Genomic DNA, 20086 nt, shown 5'->3' with positions numbered 1-20086 from the left:
CCTTAATCATCAGAGAAATGCAAATCAAAACTACTTTGAGATATCACCTAACACCATTAAGATTAACCCATATCACAACATCCCAAAATCACAGATGCTGGTGTGGGTGTGGAGAAAAGGAAACACTTCTACACTGCTGGTGGGATTGAAAACTAATACGTTGCTTTTGGAAAGATGTTTGGAGAACACTTAGAGAACTAAAAATAGACCTGCCATTTCATCCTACAATCCCTCTACTAGGTATATATCCAGAAGACCAAAAATCACATTATAACAAAGATATATGTACCAGAATGTTTATTGTAGCCCAATTCATAACTGCTAAGCCCAAGTGCCCATCGACCCATGAATGGATCAATAAATGGTGGTATATGTGTACCATGGAATATTATGCAGCCTTAAAGAAAGATGGAGACTTTACCTCTTTCATGTTTACATGGATGGAGCTGGAACATATTCTTCTTAGCAGAGCATCTCAAGAATGGAAGAAAAAGTATCCAATGTACTCAGCCCTACTATGAAACCAATTTATAACTTTCTTATGAAAGCTATAGCCCAATTATAGCCCAAGAATATGGGGAGAGGGGGATAGGGAGAGGAAGGAAGGAAGGAGGAGGGTGGAGGGAGGGTAATTGATGGAATCACATCTACGGTGCATCTTACAAGGGTACATGTGAAATTAACTAGGTTTAGAATATAAATGTCTAAACACAATAACTAAGAAAATGCCATGAAGGCTATGTTAACCAGTTTGATGGAAATATTTCAAATTGTGTATAAAACCAGCACATTGTACCTCATGACTGCATTAATGTACACAGCTATGATTTAATAAAAATGAATAAATAAAAAATAAAAAGGAAAGAAAAGAAGAAAAAAAAGAAAGAAATGTATGGAAAACATGGCAGATATAATTTGCCCTGATAAAAAGGGAGATATTTCTAAAATCAGCTTTTCTCACGAGACTATAGCCAGGAGTTTAGAGAGTAAAGTTGCTAATTTCAAATTTTATGTTTTGGCAGTAGATGACAGCACTGATGCCATAAATATGGCTCGAGATGGCCTTTTTGTTAGCGGTATTGATGACAAACATGTCACTGAAGAAAGGGCTTTAGTGCCATTAAAAGACACAACTAAATCAAGAGATTTATACAAAGCAGTAAATAATATGTTAAAGTGATTGTCTTTGTCCATTGCCAACATATCTAGTATAGTTACTGATGGTGCCCCAGTGAAGGTGATAGAAGAGAAGGGCTTGTAAAATTAATAGAAGACAATGCAGTTGCCACCCAAAACTCACATTTGATGAAATATCACTGCACAGTACATCTAGAAAATTTATGTGCAAAAGCTTTAAAAATGGATAACGTCCTGCAAATCACCATTAAACTATGAATCTCATAAGGGCCAAGGAACTGAATCTTTGCCAATTCCAGGAACATCGTTTACTTTTCAGAAGATGGATAAGTTGAGGCCAAATGCTTCAAGTCATTTATGGTATCAAAAGCCAAATTTGTGCCAGAACTTGACAATGAAAACTGGCTTACAGATTAACATTTAACTACTCTTTTTTTATTTTTGAAGATAGTCTCACTATGTTGCCCTCGGTAGTGTGCCATGGCGTCACAGCTCACAGCAACCTCAAACTCTTGGGCTTAAGTGATTCTCTTGCCTCAGCCTCCCAAGTAGCTGGGACTACAGGTGCCCCCCACAATGCCCAGCTATTTTTTTGTTGTCATTGTCATTGCTGTTTGGCAGGCCCAGGCCAGTTTCTAACCCACCAGCACCGGTACATGTGAACAGCACCCTAGCCATTAACCACTCATTTAAATGAGTGAAATATGCATCTTGAAGGGAAAAACAGACTTATCAATACAATGTTTCAAACCATAACAGTATTCCAAATGAAATGAAATTATGGCAAACTCAAATTAAAGCAAACAATTTTCTGCATTTTGACATGTTGGCTAAACACAGTCCTGTGAACTGTGAATTTGCTTTTCAATTTGATACAAGAATTGGAAAACAGATTTCCAGATATTTGAAAAAAAAAATATTTTGGTGCATTTGCAACTCCATTTTCAGTCAATATAAATATATTACCTGCCAATTTTCCAATGGAATAGAGCTGCAATCTGACATTCAACTTAAAGAAAAGTTTGATCCTGTGTCTATACTGGACTCTTATGGGTCCTGTCTTCTCAGAGACTAGTATCTCTTACTTGACAATCACGCCTTTTTAATGTTACCACTTTTTGGCAGCAACTATATTTGTAAGCAACTCTTTTCAAGAATGAAGCACATTAAGAGTAAAATTAGAACCAAAATATCTGATGAGCACCTTGAGAACTCACTGAGAATTGCAGCTACTTCCATTGAACCAGATAATGATGCATTAGTTTCTCAAATACAATGCCAAATATCCCATTAGTTTCATGTTGCCCTCTTATATAATAAAAAAAAAATTTAGATGATGTTTCATTACTTAGATGTGTACATCTTTATATAAGCAATCACAAACTTGGAACCTGCTTGATGATTTTAAAAGATTCTCTGACTGGGTCACTGAATAATTCAGATTATTATGTGAGGAATTGTTGTTGTTTATCTGAGGTGGTGGATATCATGAAAATTATGCATGGACCTTTTCTTTCTTTTCTTTCCCTTCAGCTTTCATTAGTGTTTGTGTATTTAGTAAGTGGCTTGAGACAACTTTTCTCCTTCCAGTGTAGCCCAGAGAAGCCAAAAGGCTGGATACCCCAATCTAGATCACAAAATGTTCCAGACAGAAGTGAAGTAGAAACCATCCATGCAAACCACTTGTTTTCTGACAAATGCACAGTTCGAAGCCCAGAGAATTCAGTGGTTCAAAAAATAAGAACAATTGTGTGTAGTAGTATCTCTTGAGTACTCCCTATGACATGTCAGGCACTATGAAAAGAGCACAAATTTTCTGGTAAGATGGACTGGGGTTCAAACCACAGTTAGATGGACTGGGGTTCAAACTTCAGTTACTTAAGGGTTAGTCACCTTGGATAAGCTACTTGCCTTCTCTCATCTCAGATGCATCATCTGTAAGCCAGTGGTCATAACAACTAATGTATGGAATTGTTATATAAGAGTTATAATAGTCATGGCAGCTATCATTTTCTGAGTCCTTTCAGTGTATCAAATAACCTGGTAAGAGTTAAATCTCTTGGCTCGGCGCCTGTGGCTCAAGCGGCTAAGGTGCCAGCCACATACACCCAAGGTGGCGGGTTCAAATCCCCAGCCCAGGCCCGCCAAACAACAATGATGGCTGCAACTAAAAAATGGCCGGGTGTTGTGGCAGGCGCCTGTAGTCCCAGCTACTTGGGAGGCTGAGGCAGGAGACTCGCTTGAGCCCAGGAGTTGGAGGTTGCTATGAGCTGTGATGCCATGGCACTCTACCCAGGGGGATAGCTTGAGGCTCCGTCTCAAAAATACATAAATAAATAAAAAGAGTTAAATCTCTTAGATTAAAGCATTTAATGCTCACAACTGCCATAGGTGTCACTATTACTACCGTTATTAGCTAGGAGGGGCAAGAATGAAACCCAGATGTGTAGGATTCAAAGGTTCATGCTCTTTCCCATGACACAATAGTGCCTTGAAAAATAGAAATAGTATCTGTTAAACTACCTAGCAACGTGTCATATGTATAGAAGACATTCGTTGTGAAGTTACTGGGTTTTGGTTGCTTTGCTGCTGTTCTTACTGATGACCTATGAGGCACTTCTCTTTGTGTTCTATTTCTGTGACTCTTTTTACCTGTTACTGTTTTCCAGCCTCTCAGTCATAAACCACTAAAATAATCGTTTCATTCTGATTGATGAACACAACTAGTTTTGACGTCAGGTGTGAATTTTAATTCTCCATGGCTCATTGTTTTCTGCTCAGAAGTTCCTTTGCACATTTGTGTCACTTACTACCCGGATGTGTAAGACTGGCAGAAACTCTAAATAGCCGGGCCATGACTGTGAGAGCCTTTCTTCTAGTGAAGATTCGCCCCCAGAAGCCACCTCAATATAACAGAGAAGTCAGTATACTGCCAGTCAGGCCATGTTGACCAGAATTACCAAGCTGTGAGGAAGTGTGGGTCCCATCTCCTAACCTCAAACATATGGAAGGTTTCTAGCAACAAGTATGAATATACATGTATATTCATTTTCATGTATACATAAATTAGGAATAGCATGGTAAAAACTGTACCCTAGAGTGATGTAAGTGACATCGCTGAACCCATATAAACCCATATAAACAGATGCTATCATTTCACTTAATCTTTAATCCCCACAAATAACTCTTTTCAAAAAGTCATGATAGCAAAATTTCATTTTACTATCTTCAGAAGCTTAATAAATTTTACTTGAAAGAATTTATGTTAAAAATGGTCTCAGGACATTACTGAATTTATGGATCTGTCTCTTTTTCTGATGACAGTGGCTTGCAAATTGTAAGGCAACATTTGCGGGAGGATCAAGAGATGGAGTCATCACCTGTCAACCAGGGGACTCGGAAGAAAAGGTAACAAAAGCCTTTTAGGGTTTATCTTTTCTGTGCTGACGTTGTGTGTTGGTTTTGATTCACCCAAAAAGTGTAGAACTTGAGAAAGGAAGAGGCGGAATGAGTCATCACGCATATTTACATAAACCGACACAGTAAGGCAGAACAACATTCAAGCCATGCATGACTGTGTGATGATGGGATTTGGGGATTTTTTTCTTCTATTTGGAAAAGTAGATGTGTTAAGATAACCTTTTTTGCTGGACACTCTAACTATATTAATCATTGCCTAATAAATCCATTCTTAACTCAGAACATAAAACCAAATTTCATTAATTCTTCGCTGAACCACTCAGTTCTTCAGTGAAAAGAGTTTCTCTTGACCTTTCAGCTCTAAAACAGATTTCCTAATTTAGAATTGCTTTAAGTACACACCTCAGGTCAGTATGCTTTATGGCCTACTATCTGTATGACCCCCCCATGGCAGATACAATGATGAGCAAAAGGCCAGGCATAGTGGCTCATGCCAGTAATCCCAACATTCTGGGAGACCAAGGCGGGAGGATCCCTTGAGATCAGGAGTTTAAGACCAGCTTGAACTAGAGTGAGACCCCTTCTCTACTAAAAACAGAAAAACTACCCAGCCCTTATAATAGGCACCTATAGTCCTAGCCACTAGGGAAACTGAGGCTGGAGGATCTGAAGTTTGAGGTTGAAGCCCAGAAGTTTGAGGTTGCTATGAGCTAGGCTGATGCCATGGCACTCCAGCCTGGGTGATAGAGTGAGACTCTGTCTTCTAATAATACTAATCAACAAACAAGGCCTCTGCCTTTGTGGAGCTTCTGATCTTGTCAGGGAGGTAGACAGTCAAAAAAGTCAAACAGTCATAAACTGCAACAAGGACTGTTAGGGAGAGGAAGGCATATAGCAAGGCCTATGGGGAGGGTGGTTATGGGATGGCTCCTCCATGAAAGTGTCATGATGGCAGAGATCTAAGATATGACCTGCAGTTAGCCAGTGAAGCAGGGTTGGATGGAGAGCCTGTATAAAGGCCTGAGGCAGGGAGAACCTGGCCTTTCAAAGACGTGAAGAGAGCCCTGGGGGCTGGGAGTGCAGAAAGCCATATAGAAGAAAGGCTGAGAAGAACCTAGAGAAGTTGGTAGAAGCCAAATCACGCAGGGCTTGGGTAGGTTTTTGTTTGTTTGTTTTCCCATGGGCTTGGGTGTTTAACAGCACTGGGAAGGAACTAAAAAGGAGTAACAGTGTGATGATTAGATTAAGGGTCTCCCACTCTGTCTACTGAGGAAACAGATCAAAGTGGAAGGGCGGATCAGGGAAGTTGGGAGGCTGCTGCCCAGGCTGGGTGGAGAAGGTGTTAACTTGGAATTACATTATCGCTGCTGGAGAAGCATTTTAGATTGCATACCCCCTAGAGAATCCAAAGTAACTTCCTGTGTTAGAAATAGTACTTTACTAATGTAAAAAGAACTAAATAAAATTTGGTTTGTGCTCAGAGGTTTGAAGTAAAAATTTCAACAGAATACTAACGTTTCAATTCCAATTTGGTCACTGTTATTGAGCAAGTTTGTGGTCCTGAGAGTAACTACCCTGTGAGCACAGAGTCACCTGGTGAGCCCCTTGATACATTTTCATACAGGGACCAGAGATTGAATGGGCAAACTGCAAGGCTGAGAGATATCTAGATGGGGTATTGGAGTGTGGTTTGTATTTTTGCACCATTGCCTTTCTTGAATACACACATTTATATTTCACTTTATGGTTTACAGAGAACCTTCATGTCCCTTAAGTGATTTCATCTGTCTGGATGGGCAGCAGGCCACTGGTAGCATTAGCCCACTCTATAGTTGAGGAAACACCAAAGCTTGACTTACCCAAGGCTCCATGGCTGAGACATAAGCAAATATAAAAATAAATAGTTTGCTTATATTTTTTAAAATAAGTGTTTTGTGACTTTATGTGCTGTCTCTCTCATGAGCAATGCGTAGTTGAATATGCAGTTCAAAATCTCAGGGAACTCCAGCATTTCCATCCATCTCCGCATCTGTGATGGGCTGCCTTTGATAATTTGTGACTCAAATTTTCACCCAACAACCTGTGTTGTTACCAGACCCCAGAAATAGTAGAACAAAATATTACCTAGGTTTCAGCTTTTATAGCACTTATGGCTCCACTATACTCTGCCACGAAGACAAATTCTGTCCGGAAAACAGTTATCAGGTTAGAATTTACAAGTAGCACAAACTTAGTCCAGTTCATATACATACAGTTTATATAATAGTATGTAAAAATAATTAGTTATCTAAACATTTACCCTCAATCATCAAATTTTGTTATATTCTCTATAATGAAACCTTGATTGAGAAAATTCATTAATACATTGCAGATTTTTAGGAGCAAGGGTTGAAATCAAATCTATTACAGGCAGTCCCCAAGTTACAAACGTCCAACTGATGTACAGCTTGCACTTACGAATGGAAGCCAGTACAGGTAATAGGTAAATGTACCTGTTCCAATTTACATACAAATTCAACTTGAAAACAAACCTACAGAACCTATCTCCTTGGTGAACTAGCGTCTGCCTATATGTTTTTGTTTATAGGTTAACCTTCCTGGTTAACCTTAAGGATGACCAGAAAATCCAGTTAAATTATCCTATTTCTCAAACACCTCAATTTTAAAATAAGTGTTTCTATTGTGCTTACAGTTTATTTCTATTAAGTTGTTTTACTTTGTTTAGTTGCTTTGTTTTTCGTTCCCAGTTCTTCTCCATCTTCCTCAGACAAAAATTTCTCTCTTATGTTTGCTTATTCTTCTCACTCATATCTTCCAGATCCACATCTATCTTTCTTTGCTTCTGTTTTGTAGTAGTTGTTTCTCCCCATCTCTTGTATTTTTACTAAACCCAAGGATTAAGAAAATAGAGTTTGTCTATTGATTCATTTATTTATCTGTGACAACTCTGTTACCATCCAATAAAGGCTTGAGAGTACAAAAGTGGAAAGAAGAAAGTAAGTTTTTTCAAGTTCTGTACACATATAATCTAATTTGACCTTTCACAGAAATTCTTTGAAATAAGGATTTTTCCATTTTGCAGACGAGAAAACTGAAGCTGAGAGGCAAACTCTATTTTTTTTTTTTTTTTTTAGATAGAGCCTCAAGCTGTCCCCCTGGGTAGAGTGCCGTGGCATCACTCACAGCAACCTCCAACTCCTGGGCTCAAGCGAGTCTCCTGCCTCCGCCTCCCAAGTAGCTGGGACCACAGGCACCCACCACAACACCTGGCTATTTTTTTGGTTGCAACCATCATTGTTGTTTGGCGGGCCCAAGCTGAATTCGAACTCGCCACCTCAGGTGTATGTGGCTGGTGCCTTAGCCACTTGAGCCACAGGTGCCGAGCCAAGAGAGGCAAACTCTAAAGGCCATACTCTTTTGTCCCTGACCTTCTCTAACTTAGTTTTGGAAGCAAAACTTACACTAGACAATGATTTCCAGCATTTGTCTTAGTGTCTAATATGGTTTAGGAATCTTCATACATTAGGAGGACATATAAAATACCCAGGAATGAGAAGAGTGGGATTTGTTAGGAAAAGAATGACCAAAGGGCAAATTCTGAGTCTGATGTTTTTAACCAGGCACTGGCCCCATTGTTGGTATTAGCTAAGCATATCACAATTTTCCCAAATGCCTATGGACACAATGGTGACTAGTAAACCCAGGCAATGGCCAGATGTCCTGAAGAAGATGCTTCTATCCCTGTGTAAGTGACAGTTCTGGGGTCTGAGCCTAGTCTGGAAGGCAAATGGTATGCCATCTAACAAGAGAAGTTGGCAATCCTAGCAAGTCAAGCAAGCAAGGCTGGGTGACTTTTTTAAATCATCTATATACTCAAAACGAATTGTTTTAATTTGTCAGTAGACCCTGGAATAGTCACTGGGCATGCAGCTCACACCACACACTAATTCTACCAGCCTTGACTGAACTACTGCTGAACTTGTATGAGTAGGCACCAAGGGTGTTCACAAATCAGGCAGCCTTGGTTCCCATCACAGGGAACACTTAACAAGGCTGGAAATGGGCTGAGGGGAAAGAAGTCTTTATGTGCTAAAGGTTGGATTTAAGGAGAAATGATGGGTGTTGCTCCAGCAAAATATCCAGATCCAAAGTTGGCAGAGATACTATTTTGCTGAGCTGAGCTACCATTTGGCTTCCATCCCAAAGCAACACCTAACAAATGGCCTCAGATGCTTACCTTCAAGTGATTTTCTCCATCTCATCATGGAGACAGCAGTTTTAGGCAAGTTGTCTTCTGGAATAATTTGATGTTGCCAATTATTTCTTTGCACCCTTTGTCCAGGGACAGGTAGAATGAGGAGGAGTAAGCTTATAACTTGCAGAATCTGTATCTAGAAGTAAATTGCAAAGTGAACATATAAGTAATCACTACACAGGTATATTCTCTTTCAGAGAAGTATGTACTTTATGAAAGGATTAGTCTTTATCTGACTAAACCTAGCAAAGTAAATTCTTGGACACTTAGATGTATTAGTCTGTCAGAGACAGTGACAGTGTGCAGAGAGGCATATGAGATCTTCCCAGCCCCCAAACCATACCCAGCGTGGTCTGTTCTTTGACAGTGGCCAGTTCTAGTCATTCTTACCAAGTGATTTAAGTGAGGCATTGTTTGTGGAGGAGAATATAACCTTTCACTGAGTTTGTATATTTATTTTTCAATTTCTCTTCCATTCTTAAGTTACAGGCATTAAAATAATGAAGGAAGAATGAAGGAAGTTTATACACTAGTGGCCTATGAGCGATAACCTGTTCCTGGACATGTTTTCTTAAGCTTGCTTTTTTTTTTTTTTTTGAGACAGAGTCTCACTATGTTGCCCTCAGTAAAGTGCTATAGCATCATAGCTCACAGTAACCTCAAACTCCTGGACTCAAGCAATTCTCTTGCCTCAACTTCCCAAGTAGCTGGGACTACAGGCACCCACCACAATGCCTGGCTATTTTTTGTTGTAGTTGTTATTGTTGTTTAGCTGGCCTGGGCTGGGTTTGAACCTGCCAACATCGGTGTATGTGGCTGGTGCAGTAACCACTGTGCTACAGGCGCCAAGCCAGCTTGCATGTTTTTTTTATTAAGCATGCACATTATTTTTTCACCGACCCTGCATTTAAAAATTTGTAATTTGCACATACACACATATACTCAAAACAGGATTCCTAGTTTCTCTAAATAAGTAGTTCTAGCAACCCTGTTCCTGCCATCCTAAGTGGCAACCGTGAGCTCAATTCTACAGCTAAGTATCACTGCCCCATGTGGACTCTCTCCCACCCCTACTGCCCAGTGAGTCTTAAGCCTGAAAACAAGGGCCAGGCACCAAACATCATGGTGCCTGGACTGTTGGTTTTCTTCTAATAGAAAAGTATTCCTCTATACCTCTATTCCTCATTACCTTGGAATGAAAGCTTCAGAGGGCTGTGTACTTCAGAAAATGATGTAAAGAGCATTATTTTATTTGCATATATGAGAAACACCTCTGTGGATATGGAAGCCTCTGTCTGCTGAACTCACAATTGGGGGAGGATTCTCTGTGTATATTCAAAACAATAAAATGAACCATGTTTCCAAGAAAAGTGTTGCTAATACTTGGGAAGTATCTTTGGGGGAAGAACATTTTTTAAAAAGACAGACATGATGAGTAAGTCACTTAAGCTTCTTGGTCATTATAATACTAGTCCTTCTACAGTAAGGGCCAGCACAGACTAAACAGAACATAAAACAAAGAGTGAGATTTCTGCATCTCTCATGAGATCACCTTCACGCTTTTGTAGAAGAGTGTTAAGTGGTGTTTTCTCAGCCTACACATATCAAACGGAGAGAGAAATCTCTTCATAACTTAAAACCAACATTTCTGCCTCTTGGCCTACTTGGGCTGGCAATGGAGGCCGGTTCGCTGTCCATGGCGAATGAATCCCGCTTTGTAAGCTTTCTTACCCTCTAAGCCTATCTTTCTCTTCCTCAGTAAACTTTGTTTCATGTCTGTCTTAAAAAATAAAAATAAAAGCAGTACTCTAATTAAAGATGTTGGCTCCCACTGTCCTCTCCATCTCTTGTGGAATTCATTCTAGAGTGGATACTAGTAGGTGGTTTACAGGAGCAGTGTCTCTAGACATCTCAGTTCAGGGTTCTCCAGCCACCAGCTTCAGTCTTGGCCCTATACCTAATTAATAGAGTTCACTATCCTAGTTCTGCAGAGGTGGCCCCTGAAAAGCTGGGGTACTTCCACTTCATTTGTTATAAGTGATTTTAGATGACACATTCATAATTCAAAAGATATGTCTGAACACTATTTGAACACCTACTCCTTGGACTCAAGTACAATAATTTACATTTAGCCCTACTATATTTCATCTTACTATATCCAAATCATCATTCCAACTGGTAGGGTCTTTTTGTCTTTTTGGACACTAACCTCTCCGTTCTGTATTGTCTTATCTACCTAATCTGTAAATGAGAAGCCTGTAATCTCTGTTCTTACACAAGTTGAAAAAGTTAAATACTGAACAAGACAAGAATTTCCTCCAGTTAAGTGGTTATCCATTAAACATCTTTCAGATATAGTCAGTTTTTCTTCCATAAGTAATGTTCTTTCCCATATTGGTTAAAGAAATGTCTCAAGTTAGTTTACAGATTTCTCAAAAATAATAGTAAATACCTGGCCAGGCATGGTGGCTCACGCCTATAATGCTAGCAATCTGGGAGGACAAGGGAGGTGGATTGCTTGAACTCAAGAGTTCAAGACCAGCCTGAGCAAGAGTGAGATCCTGCCTCTACTAAAAATAGAAAAATTAACTGGTGTGTTGGTACCCACCTACAGTCCCAACTACTCAGGAGGCTGAGGCAAGAGGATCACTACAGCACAGGAATTTGAGGTTGCTGTGAGCTATGATGCCATGGCACTCTACCCAAGTAAGACTCTGTCTCCAAGAAAAAAAAAAATGGTAAATACCTTAGGGTGTATAATCTGTATCATAGGCTTGAAGGTATTTATCTTTCAAAGCACTGAAAGATATTTATGACCAAGGTCCAAAAAACTACTCATCAAAGAATATAATAATCATCAGTGTGCCAAACCTAGGCGGTTTAGCAATAGCTGGGTATATACTGTTCCTCCCTGCTTAAGAGAGTTCATCAATAGGTTAGGTTTCCTAAATTTTATCCTATGTACTTTAAACCCTTGACTTTCAGAGATTAAATATAACGTAAACAATAGTTAATATAGTACACTGTGGTTCATCTTCTGTCTTGTCAAAAAACGTCTTAGATTTTCACTGACGGGCTATGTCAGGAACCCGTATGAGAATACAGAGAAACCCGGTGTGGCTATGCGACTGTTAATCAGTGAGAGGTAGATTATTCTGAGACTTTAAGATATGTCTTATCTTAAAGTCATACCTCAGTCGCTGATGATCAGTTCTTAACATCTTGACTTTCTGATCTTTTTTTCTTCATTTTAAGAAAACATAACTCTAAATCAAATTTATAAATCAATCCACATCAGGAGAGCAGGTACAGACTTGACGAATATCCTTGTGACCATATAAAACATTGACATTCCCAACTGGGCATGGTAGTTCATGCCTGTAATCCCAGCATTTGGGGAGGCTAACGCAGGAATATTGCTTAAGGCTAGGAGATTGGCAACATCATAGTAAGATTCTATCTCTCCAATAAAATTTCAAAAATTAGCCAGACATGATGGTACATGCCTCTAATCCCAGCTACTTGAGCCCAAGAATTTGAGGCTGCAGTGATTAAGCCACTGCACTCCAGCCTGAGTGACAGAGTTCTGTCTATGTCTTAAAAAGAAAAAAAAAAAATTCCTACATGTTCAAAAGAATCTAAAGTCATGGAAACCCATGTAAGTTTATAAAGACTTCTCAAGGGATTATTTTCAGAACTTGGAAACAAGAAAACATGAGCACGGGGGAGAAATGTTTTAACATTTTCCATAAAATGATCCCCCTAGAAAGGAATTGTTCACTATCTTTTTGAAACTCTGAATGCAAACTAGGTCCCAGCCTGTGGCCTAGAAAAGGACTCTGAGATAATAAATACCCAGGAAGCTTGAACTAGCCTACCTAAAAAGGAGAGTTTAGAAGAATACTGGGAACTGGTATTTGTCAGGGCTGGCCATCTCCCAAGAAACACATTATTTCGTGCCCTGAGAGCTGACTGGGAGGGATTCATTGACAATGAAATTCCTTAGTACCATTTCACTGTATTGAACAGAGAAGATTTGACTTTAACTGATTTAATGACCACCTTGAATTACAACCCTGTTTTGGAAAACAGTAAAAAGACAGCAGTTTTCTTCACCCAAGACCCTGAAATTGACTTAGCACTTGCTTCATTCCACACTTCTGAAAAGTAAATTCCATGCTAGAGGCAGCTCCTTGCTAAACTGCATACTAAACATTTCAGTCAAATTTGATGTTGTCCAAAAAGTCCTCACGGTGCAGACTCTGTCTAAGTACACTTAAAACTGGCCCCCTGTGCCAATCTAATATGACGTTGTATTTCAGTACATAATGTTTGGATGTAGAAACTTCTAGACGTAAATTTTTCTTGAAAATACTAAATACTCAAGCTGTGCAATTTACAGCACAGGCTTAAAGGTGTTTATCTTTTAAAACTTTGAAAGATATCTTTAGCCAAGGTCCAAAAAACTACTCAGTAAACATAACATAACAATTGTCAATATGCCAGCCCCATAAGATATTATCAATAAGTGAGGGAAGAAGAGACCCTTGGGGGACAGGATGGGGACTGTTGGTGGTGATCCTTTAATTACAGTTGTAGATATCAATAAATAATAGTTTGATTTGTTCTTATGCACTGTACCTTATAATAAATTAGAATATATCAAACTGATGATAATCCAGAGATTTTTTGAGATAGCTTTAAAATAAGGGTTTTTTATGGTCAAAGATTAGAAACTGTTAGTTAAATCCTTAAACATTTTGAAACTTCAGAACCAGATGCATAAACCCATACTTAAGAATGGCCAAATTGACTTTTTAAAAAATATTCTGTCAAGTTGTGGTTATCTCTTTCCACATACCCAAACTTTCCTTAAACCCATTCTATGGTTATGATATGGCAACATCAAAATTTATATTACAAATTTATTTTATACTATCCATCAATTTTTTTTTTTTTTTGAGGCAGAGCCTCAAGCTATTGCCCTAGGTAGAGTGCCATGGCATCACAGCTCACAGCAACCTCCAGCTCCTGGGCTCAAGCGATTCTCCTGTCTCTGCCTCCAAAGTAGCTGAGACTGTAGGCGCCCGCCACAATGCCCAGCTGTTACAATTTTAAATTACTTTTAGAAATTGTCTTTTGGGGCTCGGCGCCTGTAGCCACATACACCAGAGCTGGCGGGTTTGCATCCAGCCCAGGACTACTAAACAACAATGACAACTACAACCAACAATCAGCTGGGTGTTGTAGCAGGCGCCTATAGTCCCAGCTACTTGGGAGACTGAGGCAAGAGAATTGCTTAAGCCCAAAGAGTTTGAGGTTGCTGTGAGCTGTTATAATACAGCACTCTATCCAGGGCAACATAGTGAGACTCTGTCTCAAAAAAAAAAAAAAAGAAAGAAAAAGAAATTGTCTGTTGGAGAAAAATCATTATAAAAGTAAAATGTAAGAAAATTACTTATATACATAATGTTTAGTCCTTTGTGATTACAAATTATAGCAGTGCTATAAAATGTTCTTGATGTGGAAGGCAACTCAACTAAAGAAAATGCCACTTAGATTGTAATTATATTCAATGTCAACTGGATGATCGTAGTGTAGTAGACATGCAACTAAGCACAATAAACACTCTGCCTTAATTAGTGTAAAGCAATGGTGTGCTTTGTTTGGGGCTACAGTTCTTCAAATTACTCATCCAGCCTCCCAGTGTTACTGTGTTCACATACTATGTGCATTTACTCACTAAAATCTTAAAGCAATAAAAGTTTTGATTTCTGGTCTCTTTGACTGACTGACAAAATCTAAACCAACTAACCAGAGAGCCTGAAAGATTAAAAATTAAGTTTTTTCAATGATATGTTTCCCATTAGAGCTTGTTTTTAACTGGAATGCCGTGCATGTTGAATGGGTACAACATTTGCAACCATTTATCAAGTTTGGACGAGCAATGCTAATACTGCTGACGGTTCTGCTCTTGGAAGAGGGCCGTGCTTTCTGTTGCATGCATACACTGACCCTGTACTTTCTTTCCTTTCCTTTGTTTCCTGTGCCATGCTTGCTGTGTAGCAAATGGAATCTCTTGCAGTAAGTTAACTTTCTTTCATACTCTTTGTCCATTTAGGCATGGACCCATAACAAACCTTATTTTTACCGTTACTGTATCTCTTAGCATGTTTTCCCTTTTTCATTTAATTTTATTTTATTTGGTAGATTAAGACATGGCAGTTTATCGATAGCATTCTGGGCTGCTTTCGCCCCCAGGTAGAAACCTACATTGCTATGAATTCTCATACTGTCAGTGGAATATTTTAAGTAATAACTACCATTATTTGGCACTTTGGAAAGTCAGAGTTTTCATAGCTAGGTTTCACCCTAAATTGTGAAGGTAACATTGTTTTCAAACAATACCTTTTTATTTATTTGCAAGTCTCTGGCAGTTACCTTTTACACCCGTATTTAAAAGGATTCCATAAAGAAAAGTTTAAATGACCATAATATAAAATGTTTTACTAAAAGAACCAAATATCTCATTTGAGGTCATCAGTGATTGAAATTGTTTCTTTAAACTTAGGCTGGTTACCAGTATTGAGAGATCAATAAATCCAAGCAGAATTATTTTCCACCTAAGGAGCAGGGAAGGGGACTTGGTGGGGGGGGAGGGGTACTTCATGCAGCATAGTCTTAGCATAAATTTGAGTAACTTTTAAGAATTAGTCAAAAGTCTGTTGATAATAATCAATAGGATGTTCTTCCTAAAAATCTAAATTATTTTCATTTCTCTTAAACTGATTTGAAGGAACAATTTTAAGTCACTTCAGAAGCTCTCCATTGTGACCTGGGTTGTTCATAATCCTTAGTGAAAGAAAGGCCCTATGTATCCTGCTCCACTGGAAAACAGAATGGTGTTTAGTTTAACCACATTTTTAACCCTGGTGACTGCTAGCCCTGAATTCTATCTAGTGAAGATTCTTCTTTTCCTTTCACAGAATCTCACCCACTATGTACAAGCTAATTCATTCTTGGAATAAAATAGGCAAAGTGTAGAGGACACAGTTCAAAGACTAGTGTGATCGTTTGCACTGGAATTATTCATGATTTTTCCTCTTCATGGTGTACACATAAGCCGGATCATAAAAACATTTTAAATTCCATAGGTATCTACAAGGTCTCAAGGACCATGTTGTATGATTACTTTCTTTTTTTTTTTTTTTTTTTTGAGACAGAGCCTCAAGCTGTCCCCCTGGGTAGAGTGCCGTGGCATTACAGCTCACAGCAACCTCCGACTCCTGGGCTCAAGCGAGTCTCCTGCCTCTGCCTCCCAAGTAGCTGGGACCACAGGCGCCCGCCACAACGCCCGGCTATTTTTTGGTTGCAGCCATCATTGTTGTTTGGCGGGTCCGGGCTGGGGATTCGAACCCGCCACCTTAGGTGTACGTGGCTGGCGCCTTAGCCAGTTGAGCTATAGGCGCCGAGCCTATGATTACTTTCTAATGTCCTTCCACAGAACGTTCTGAATGTTTTCATAATTTCTTCTTTTCTCTAAGCGTTTTTGGCCCCTTTTTATCTCTTTGGTTCCAAGTATTTCTTATGCACGAAGTAGGCGCATCACCAGTAAACTGGTATTTAAAGGATGGTGTGAGGCTTGTGTTTACACAGACTTTAGGGTGCCTGTCTGTACCCCGAATGGCAGCCAAAGCTGTCACAGGGTGACCTGTTCACTGAATTTATAACTTTAACATCCAGAACTACTTAATGTTTTCCCTTTCAAAAATACCGTTAATAAAAACAAATTCTTTGCTTTTAAAGACAATTCGTAGCCTCTAAAAATGAAGGCAACCACTCAGCTATAGTTTGTAGGTGTTAATGGGCGAATATAATGGAAATGTGGTAGTTCACTCACTCCCTTCTAGCTGCTACTCTCTAATTAGTCATCGTCTGTTAGAATAGAATATAATATTGTGTATGATACTGTGGATTTCTCACTGATATTTATTCACTGGGTTTTGTTTTTCTGTTTTATTTGGAATGATAATGGCAAGTTACATTTTCTTAATTAAGAAACTATGTTTGTCTCCACTGAGATTTTACCAGTTATGCAAGAACGATCCTTAATAACTATTTCTTCCCATGCACATTCTCTCTTTAGCAATTGGAACTGTGTCAGAGATTATATAAGCTACACTTCCAGCTGCTATTGCTTTTTCAGTCCTACTGTAAGCTCATCGGCCAGGTGCATGAAGTTAGCTCCATGCCAGAGGTGAGTCTGTGCTTTCCCAGCCCCACCCCATATATCACCGCCCAAGTGATTTTATTCCCACATGATGATTTTGATCAAGCACAAGTCTGAAAAAACTGTGTCTTATGTTTATTTCTATTCTCATTTCTAAATGCATGGTCAGAACTAGGTGAGGAAAGTGAGATGCCTTGAAATTTAAGGACAAGTCTAAGAGCAAGAACACACACCCTCCTGTGTGTGTGCCCGAGGCGTGTCACTGGAATCACCTCCACTCTGGCCCTGGGGCTGGGCATCATTATTTGAAGAATAACCTTGTGTTGTGGTTTTTCTTCCTTACATTTAGCTCTTCATACTTGCCTTACTTCCATTTTACTGAGGTAAAAATGGAATATCTATGATATGTTTGGTTCTCTTCAGTTTCCTGTACTGCTTGGCATCAGGATGCTTTAATACTTTTAAATGTAGAAAGTAGGCCAGATGCGGTGGCTCGCACCTGCAATTCCAGCACTCTGGGAGGCTGAGGTGGATGGATTGCCTGAGCTCAGGAGTTCAAGACCAGCCTGAGCCAGACCAAGACCCCATCTCTAAAAATAGCTAGGCATTGTAGCAGGTACCTGTAAGCCCAGTTACTCGGGAGGCTGAGGCAGGAGAATCACTTGACCCCAAGAGTTTGAGGTGGCTATGAGCTATGACTCCATGGCACTCTACCCAGGGCAGCAAAGTGACACTATCTCAAAAATAATAATAATAAATGTAGAAAGTAAAATAATTTAAATGTGTCACTGATGAGTGAGCCAAACTTTTTCTACAAGTGAAGAAATACCAGTGCGATATAGTAAGTGAAATGAAGGTGGTGTGCACTGAGTATTAGGGGAGCACAGAGTATGAACCCCTCATTTCCCTATAGGTGAGAAAGGTTGAAACTGGGGAGGAGACTCCTAAAGGATGACCTGGAGTTGGGGAGATGAAGCAGGGCTATTCAGGAGCATTCTGATTAGACAGCATGGCCATAAGCCTGGTGGTAAACAGAAAGGAACCACATATAGTTTAGTATTGCCAGAATGTAAAAATGCAAGCCAAAAAGGAATGAAGTAAGACGTGGGCGGGAGGGCGGGCAGGCGCAAGATCATGGACAATCCTGCTCCCAGGAGTAGTCCAGTTAGATCTCTACGGCAGCAGTCATCTGATTACAGCTGGATTGGAGACATGGAGACCATTTATGAAGCTGCTGAAATCTGACAGGAGATGAGAGTTTGCACCAAGACGAAGTGTTGGGTATGGAGAGGAGGAAGAAATGTGAGACACAGTTAAGACAGAAGACACATACAACTGATGCGGGGAGGGAAGAGTCAAAGAGGATACTCAGTTTCTGTCTCAGATGAACCAGGTGACTGGTGGCGCCACAACTGAGACAGGCATATAAAAGGAAAGACTGAGGCAGTGGGACAACCAGACATCAAGCTTCCTGCCTGCTGGGCAGTGGCTGAGTCTGCCTACTGGCCCAGAACGAGGCTTAAGAATGACTGACCTCTTGCAGGTAATTAAATTTAGGATCCAGGGTCAGGGGAGAGGGCTAGACAAAAGGCACAGGTGTGGTCCTGATTGTGAACAAGTAGAAGTCAGTGAAACCATCCTAGCCAGAGCAGAGACATGAGGATAAAGCCTGGGGAACCACACAGTCTCAGGAGAGGACAGACAAGGGGAAAAGGGGAAGCCACAAGAGACGGAGAATGACAACCATTTTACCATTTACTACTTCCTTTGAAAAAACAACAAAAACTGTGTAACTTTTAAGGATACTTTCAAATGCTGATTTCAAGGGAGGCATAATCAGACTTCTTTGTGAGGAGCTTTTCACAAACCAATTTTCCTCGATAGAACTAGAAGTTATCAGATAAAAGAGAGAACAGTTGATATTTACCTGTTATCATATGATCAAGGTAAAGTTTATTCTTCTTAACCTTCTAAGCAAGTACTAACAAGATCCCTAGAGTCATCTTCGTCATAGAGTACACACAAATGCAACTCACATGTCATTTTCTATATTAAAAAAGCAACTGGAGATTCACTTTAGAGGAGCAAATGATGTATCGCATACCATGCATATGTGTGTATATATATTATATGTGTAATTATTTTAAATCTAATGAGAGTCTCAATATTGTAAGTCTAGGCAAGTATTAAGTACCATATGTAAGTTGTAAATATTGCATATACAGACACCCCTCACTTTCTTGTTCTTTGATTTATTACACTTTACAGTTACTATGTGTGTTTTACAAAGTGAAGGTTTGTAGCAACCTTATGTCCAATGAGTCTCTTGGTACCATTTTTTCAAAAGCATATGCTCACTTCATGTCCTGTGTCACATTTTGGTAGTTCTCACAATACCTCAAGTTTTTTCATTATTATTATTAATATATCTATTAGGGTGATCTGTGGTCTTCAATGTGACTATTATAATTATTTGAGGGCACAATAAACCACACCCATATAAGAAGATAAACTTAATCTATACATGTTCTGACAGTTCCACTGGCTGGCCATTCGTATCTCTCTTCCTTTTCTTGAACCTTCCTATTCCCCAAGACACAACAATATTGAAAGTAGGCCCATTAAGAACCCTATAATGGCCTCTAAGTGTTCAAGAGAAAGGACGGGTCATGTATCTCTCACTTTAAATTAAAAGATAGATTAGTGAGGAAGGCATGACATGATGAAAGCCAAGGGAGGCCAAAAGCTCGACCTCTTGTGCCAAACAGCTAATTTGTGAATTCAAAGGAAAGTTCTTAAAGAAATTAGAAGTGCTACCTTGGTGACCAACAGGAATGGTAAGAAGGAGAAACTGCCTAATTGCTCATATGGAGAAAGTGTGAATGGTCTGGGTAGAAGATCAAGATACAACACTCCCTAAGCCAAAGCGGATCCAGAGCCCCAACTCTCTTTAATTTTAAGAAGGCTGAGAGAGGCGAGGAAGCTGAAAAAGAAAAGTCTTAGGCTAGTAGAAGTTGCTTCTCAGGGTCTAAGAAAAGAAGCCA

At 39.5% G+C, this 20086-nt stretch overlaps 1 protein-coding gene across 1 annotated transcript in view; it reads left to right on the top strand.

Annotated features, from left to right (window-relative positions):
• Positions 1 to 20086, top strand: part of FRY (FRY microtubule binding protein) — a 251083-nt gene that overhangs the window by 228031 nt on the left and 2966 nt on the right. Inside the window, exons 58-59 of the mRNA XM_003797632.2 lie at positions 4462 to 4545; positions 16959 to 17069. Coding sequence (XP_003797680.1) covers positions 4462 to 4545; positions 16959 to 17069 — 195 coding nt within the window. The remainder of the gene's footprint in view (positions 1 to 4461; positions 4546 to 16958; positions 17070 to 20086) is intronic.

Source organism: Otolemur garnettii, unplaced genomic scaffold (assembly GCF_000181295.1).
Source record: "Otolemur garnettii isolate 467f Iridium unplaced genomic scaffold, OtoGar3 scaffold00120, whole genome shotgun sequence".
Lineage (NCBI taxonomy): Eukaryota > Metazoa > Chordata > Mammalia > Primates > Galagidae > Otolemur > Otolemur garnettii.
Note: the sequence above shows the minus strand (reverse complement) of the source record. Positions and strands in the feature narration are given on the sequence as shown.